Source organism: Morone saxatilis, unplaced genomic scaffold, assembly GCF_004916995.1.
Source record: "Morone saxatilis isolate NCDOM2014 unplaced genomic scaffold, NCSU_SB_2.0 Contig20, whole genome shotgun sequence".
Lineage (NCBI taxonomy): Eukaryota > Metazoa > Chordata > Actinopteri > Moronidae > Morone > Morone saxatilis.
The window spans coordinates 3,462,010-3,469,253 of record NW_023339763.1 but is presented as its reverse complement, the minus strand read 5'-3'; the positions used below and the strand labels follow the sequence as shown (position 1 = coordinate 3,469,253).

At 35.8% G+C, this 7,244-nt stretch overlaps 1 protein-coding gene across 1 annotated transcript in view; it reads right to left on the bottom strand.

The window, feature by feature from the left end:
- Positions 1-2,219: 2,219 nt before the first annotated feature.
- The window catches only part of mpzl1l (myelin protein zero-like 1 like), a 17,796-nt gene continuing 12,771 nt past the window's right edge, over positions 2,220-7,244 (bottom strand). The window contains 1 exon segment of the mRNA XM_035666377.1: positions 2,220-7,067. Coding sequence (XP_035522270.1) covers positions 6,972-7,067 — 96 coding nt within the window. The 3' untranslated portion in view covers positions 2,220-6,971.

The following is a 7,244-nucleotide window of genomic DNA, read 5'->3' as shown; positions in this document are numbered from 1 at the left end:
ACTCATTAAATATGATGCAGTTACAGATTAAAGGTCTGGTGAGGTCATCATGTATTTATTTATAACCAACAGGAAAGTCCCTCAAGTCCCGGTATACCTTTGTGTTTGTTATCTCGTTGCACCCCTTAATAACTTGTACAAATGATTATCTTGTGGACTTTGAACGATCCATAATTGTAAGACATAGTAAGTACTTTAAGTTTATCTACAGTGAGATGTTTGAATGATGTCTGTGCAGAGTTTGACACTAAAAGGATGTTTTTATATTCGTCTGCTGAAAGTGGAAACTTTCTCTGCACTCATTGAACATCATGAGATCGTTTTAGGGGGCGGGGCCTTACGAGCATGATTTGGTGACATCATAGAAAAACTACAGAAATGAACATTTGCATATTCATAGATTCTGTGAGGTCGAAAGAGTAGATGACATTTTAATGATTTTAACATGGAAAAAACATGTCAGACGCACATTATTGTTCCAGGCTGACGCTTTAAAGCACATTTTGTTCGTAATACCTCTGTACTGAAACTGTCCTTCTGTTTCAAAGTAGAATTTCAAATGCAGGAATTGTGATGTTACTTTTACTTCAGTAGAAATAACAACACTACTTTATACTTCTACTCCACTGCATATTGGAGGCAAATACTTTAACAAATATTTACATATTATTGATATAAAATACAATCAGCATATAAAATATGATGTATTATTACTGATTCAGATAACATAGAGATTTATTGATCCCTGGGACAAAAAGTTATCCCTTTATTTATCAGCTGCAAGTACACATTAATGCATCAATGATTTCAATCTCATATTATAGTATACATGATTATAAAATAATTATAATAAGTACTTTTTCCTAAGTATATTGATGCTCATGCCTATGTACTTTGTACTTAAAACAGAGTATTTCTACACTGTGGTATTTTTACTTAAGTAAAAGATTTGAGTACTTTTTCCACCAAATAGACCAAAACATTTATTTAATTGTATGAAATATTATATATGTTATTATATACTTTTATATGTATAATATAGTTTTAATCAACCAAGTAACGAGTGCTGTCAGTGTAGATGTAGTTGGGCTCTGACGGGGGCTGCTGGAGGACGTCGGACAATAAAACTCTGGGAACCTCTGCTGTAAAACATAAAAGAAGAACGTAGGAAGTGACAGTTTGCTGACTCTCACATGCTTGCTGTAAAATAAAAACAGCCTGGGTGGCGTCAGGGTTAGCTTTAAGTGGTCTAACATGTAATTACAACGTCCTCAGTTCGATTCCGGTTCCCGTTGTTCTCTCTCTCCCCAAACTTGATGTCTCTGCTGTCAACGTTACTATAAACTGCCAAAAAGTGTAGAATTATTACTGGGGATGCAGCAGATATAATGATGCCTCTGGTCTAACTGCATTGGACATCACCATGCACCTTTTTGTCTACACTTGGTACAGGATAATATAAACATATCACTTCCCGTTCGTTAGTTATCATTTAACCCAAGACTGACCTTTCAAAACGTCCACTACTGTTCAAAAAGTGTTGAATCACCTTTAAATGAAAGTTTTAATAATTTAATTATTCTTCTTATTGGGGCCAGAACAATTTTAAAATGTAAATAAAACATTTGGCATCTGAATAATACTGTTTTTATTGATCTATAATAGCCGTTATTAAAGAAAGAAGCATATAATTGTTGATTTTAAACGATATTCTGCAGAATGGAACAAGATATCAATCAGTGTTAGATAATTAGATGAGTGCTTGTTGTAATTAGTTGTCATTAAGCTGCTTGTTTGATGCATTCTTTCCTTAATTTGGTTTCTAAGTGGGTATTTAAAGCATTTATTGATACTGATGATTGTATTGGTGCTTTATTTTTTTATTATGTGGAACCCGGGAAGATCAGCAAAGCTTAATAAATTACACTATCTGACGTATGTCGTCTTTCCTGTCATTCTTTACAATTTGGCCAATTTCACCTCTACTTCTATGGTTGTAGGCTAATGTTGAAGAGAAAATATGATCACATAACAGGGAAGAATCCTCCTGTGACAACAAATATGAATATAAAGTCACTGCTAGCATCTTTGTTTCACCATTAATTATGATTTAATAGCTTAATATTTGTGTCTTTGTCTTATTTAGAGGAAAAAACTAATTCAAACAGAAATTTCTCAGGTTTCGGTGAGAATATAATAAATCAGAACAAACACACATGTAATTGGCCAGGAATAGGTTTTATATAAAATTTGAACAGTGGATACAGAGGCGATATTATGTGTATAAAAAAATACGTACAATAAAAGGAAAATAAATGAATCTTATATTTTCTATTTGGAGCAGATGTTCAAGTTAGCTGATGAAATGTAAAAGGCACTAAATGTACAACATTCCAGTTTTAAAGACGTTAAACAGAGGCCAAAGGTCATTCCGAGATGAACGAAAACAAAAAATAATTAAAAAAAAGAAAAATCACAGGGAATTTGTTGTCTTTGATATGCAAGACATAGTGCAGATTTTACAACATAACATACCAAACAAATCTCAAATAACACACAACTATTTACCATCGAGAAACACTAAGCACGCACTTTAAGACTCGTCAGGAGTGGAGTGAACTCTGCAACCTGCATTCACTCACAACTTTTTAAAGACACCAACACACCAAACGTTTGCGCGTAGAGCTTGGTCAAGCTGGAAATCTTTCATAATTTATAGTTTACATCACAATTTCTACAACAGCACTAAACACTGCAACAAGTCACAATTAGGAGCAAAGCGACCAGCAGTAAAAGGTTCGTCGGTATCATACAGGTTGTTTTCTTTTTTCTTTTTTGAGTTGGTGAATACATTGAAATTCATGCTAACTACTAAAACAAAACAAACCAACAGAAACCAACAGAAAAGACTTTTACATTGAAGATAAAAAACTAATCTGGAAGACTACAGTGCCTGCATTGAGTGGTGTCACAGCCACAGTCAAAATGGATTGAATTAATATTTTTCAGAAGGTAGTTATAAATGAAAACACGCTCTGAGTAAATAAGTACTCAAGCTCCCGCGTAGGGACAGTTTAAAATAAGTTAAAGCGTAACTCTGCCAGAAAAAACAACTGAAATAACTCTGAAGGACTTTTAGGTTAAGTCAGGAGAGTATGGTTGAAAATAACATTACAGTACACATAATAGTGGCCAGAGTTACGCAGTCATGTCAGTTATTTATAATTAATAAACACATTCATGGTCTCCAAAGGATGAGAGGGTGAATCCTGATCACTTCTTTCTACATTTCCTCTAAAACAACTGAATTCCCGCCATCTTATCATTACTATTATTATTGCTAACATGCTAAATGTTTGCAAAATTGTTAAGCCAAGACACCCAATGTTGGCATGTTACTATGACGCATGTTAAAGAGCAACTTGTTACTTGTATAATGCGTAATGAGCTTACAGCCATTACGGTTACAGACTTTTAGTCTTGTAAGGTACATATTGAGAGCACAGCAGAAACTGGCTAAATAAAGGCAATACATATCTACATTATCAGCGACATTCACAATGATACAATCGACCCTGCTTAGAACCATCTTGGATGTCTTTAAAGCGGCTAGAATTTGTATTTTTACATGATATCCTTATAAAATGACAAGATATATGACAAATATGTGAACGTATTGGTGAACCTGCAGTTCCACTCTGCTTAACAGAGCTTTACAGAGCTTTATAGTGTTTGTTTAACTGTCTGCACCACTTTACAGTTCTCACAGTGTCGTTTTCAGCTAAAAAGACACAGTTAGAGACTGTCTGGTGAACTAATTTGAGCATTTAGCAGCTCAAGAGCCAGATAATGTTGCTTTGTAACTGCAACTGTTAACAAGTGACCAAAGAAATAAGTTACTGAAAGTTCAACGATATCATCATGTGATTTCTTTCACTTTTAAGCAATGGATTTAACGTGAGGCACTGAAGCGAACAGGGCCTTAAAACTCAAAAAACGTCACATTGTGTTTTTCTGTGCACACTTTTGACTGAAGAAAATTTAATTGAAGCCATTTTGAACCGACAGGCTCAACACTTCCTGCAGGCACTGTATATATTTGAGCGTACGGTGACAAATAATTAAGACTAAAAGAAGAGAGAAAAAAGCCACCAACTTTCTAGACCTCTACAGCAAACTACTCTCCTTCTCTGGAAAGACATCCACAGCCATACCACACTGGAATGAGTTACAGTAAACAGCACTATATCTTACATGAGCAAGAAATATATACAAATACTGGTCAACATGGAAACTTACTGCATTCGGAATCACGAGCGGAAGCTGAAGGCATTTAGACTGAACACAAATATCATTCTCATAGGTCACCGAAGAAAATTACAACATAAAATTTGGCTTTTAAATGTTTTTTCAAGACAAAAGAAAATTACACAAATTTGGAATGCGTTTTAAAGCTTAAAAGCATCTGAAAAAAACTTACCTAATATATTTGGCCCATTAGTTTTGAAAAAAAAAGAGCTTTACACAATACATAGATGAAAAAGAGGACGGATATTTTCATAATAATGAGTGTTATGTTAGTAAATTGCATGCAAACAGTGTATTTAGCATTTGAGAGCTCCCAGTTTTCATAGGAGATATTTCACCTCAGTTGAACATTTTGTTTTAACATGCACGTTTGAAAATGACTTATAACTAAGCTGAAAACTGCCCAGGTAATCACCACTAGCAGCAAACTTATATATTTTTCACACCTACAAACAGGCAGAAAAGCATCTTAAAGTGTGATGCAGAACACAAAACTCTACCTGGGTTGCATTGCCTGTGTTCATATTCACTTTTTAAAAATAAAATGAAATCAAACAGACACTTAGAGCACCCAGAATTTGTTGAAAAAGTAAGTAGGCAGGAGACAAGAGCTTGTTAAAGATGTTCCTCTGAGGTGAAAAAAACATATGGGAGGCAGTTTATTTAAAACAAAAAAAAAAAAAAACAAAACAAAAAAAAAAAGGTACCACAAAACATGCCAGAACTCTACGGAAAACTGAAGCATTCACAGTAATACAACGTCAGACAGCTTCTTCTCTTTTACAACTATCTGAGTACCAAATTTAAGAGTGTAGGTGTCATTATAACTGCATGCAAAGATACCAAAGGCAATGTAAAGTCTACATTATACGCCCCTAAAAAACAAGATCACGATGGAAGTGCCCAGCAGCAGCCTGTTGCACCAGCTGTGTGTAAACTTAAACGAAGCTCACTTGGAATGTCATTTTTAGGAATTATGGAAGCAGAAACATTAGTTACAACATAGCATTAAGAGTTAAGACATAACTTAAAGTGTAAAGCTGGACAGACACTGTACAGTACACTATCTGACGCATTATTCTTCCTTCAATTACCCACAATGCAACTCGGCCACCATCTGTTTCGGTGCATTCCATTTGAATTTTGGGAATTTCTGAGTTCCCGGTCGGACATTGCGACTGGAACGCCCCCCTGAAGTCGGATTTTCAACTAGGAAAGTCAGAAAAACCTCACTAAGCCGGACCTCACAATCCAAGATGACTTATGTCTTTTGTTTCTCTTTAAATATGTCGTACACAGACTTCACTGTCCCACTTCTGGCTAGCACTTGGTTTTCCAACTTCTAGGATTACAGTCCAACTCGGGTGTAATGGCATTCCCAGCTCAGACTTCGGACTTTCGAGGGAGATGGAACGCTCCTTTAGGTCTGCGGTTCAGGTGTGTTACGCTCATAGAGTCTAATGGAGCCTCGAGCCACAAGCAGAGATGTCGGGTACCCTCACTTTTTTTCTCCACGTCCCCTGATTATTATTTTGTTTTTCAAACCTAACACAAGTGTACAACTCTGTGAGAGTTCCCCTTTAAACCCAAACTGGTCTCCTCTGGCTAATTTTAAAAATCAGAGAGGCAGTCAGTCATCTGATGTCAATTATGAGGAGTCACAACCTCTGATTAACTGCTTCAACAATCTGACTGTCAGACGATTGGTTGGGTGTCTGAACAGACTTCTTCCAGTGTTTCCAGCTATAAGCTTGTCCATATTTTTTAAGTAGCATTGCACAAATTAATACTCGTTTGCGTTGGAATTGATCCAGTTTTCTGTGTTTACGTTGAGCGTGAGCACGCAAATAATGAAGAAACAGAAAGGCCAATTAATAAAATTGTACAGTGTCTTTCCAGCTTAACTTTTCTTTTGATATTAAATTAACTGATTAAGGTAGCACCTTGTGACAGACAGCATCCCTTTACACTTAAGTTGATACTGAAAATGCACACTGCATTCTGCAGGACAGTTAACGTCACTTGGATTAGACTATAGTTTGGTGATAAATAATGAGGTGATTCAGACAAACGCGTGTTGAAACATATATTAGCTAGTTCACATGATAGGATACTATTTGTTTTTTTAAATCTCTCCCTTTATGTTGCTCGTTAGTCGTGTTAGTTTCTGCGTTGATACTTTGATTAGAGTCGACTTCGTTAAGATATTAGTAGCTTAAGTAGTAACGGTGCAACTGAACAAAGTAGTGAGTTTAGTGGGAAAAGAAGGTTAAAATGAAGTTGAATTATGTTCAGCTGGTGCAACAACCTGCAGGACCTTTTGTGAAACAAAGCTTTTTGTAATAAAATAAAATATTTGTACGTGTGGAATGATATCTATGAAGGCATTCAGATTTTTTTTTTTTAGAACAATCCTGATGACTGCTGGAGTAATGTAGTTTCCACTAGAGTGTTCCTTAGCTTTTTTTGTCTTTACAATAAAGCACACGGAGACATCACTTTATCATATAACGTCATGCTTTCAGAGGACAAGAGATTGATATAAAGAAAACTGCACCAATTTCTGTCCCTGTTGAAATATTCCCACCCTTCCCAAGAGCAGCTGATAGAGAGGTCTGATACATTACTGTGTTTTATTTCTTTTTTTGGTCCCCAGTTACTCTTCAGTTTTTACGAATGTCAGCGTAGACCACTGGCTCCATCTTATGGAATGAGTTTTTGCTGCCTGAGTGATCCAACTGGGCGTATATCACCGGGCCCTGGAACATAACAAAGAAAAGGAAGAAAAGTCAGTAAACAGGAAACAAAGCACCACTACGTCAATTTTTAACTCATACAGGTGGTTAAACATCAAGAGCCCATAATAAGTATTTTGGTCCAGTAGAACTTCTGAGTGGCAGATTTGTTATATTTTTATGTCCTGAAAGAGTTTAGTG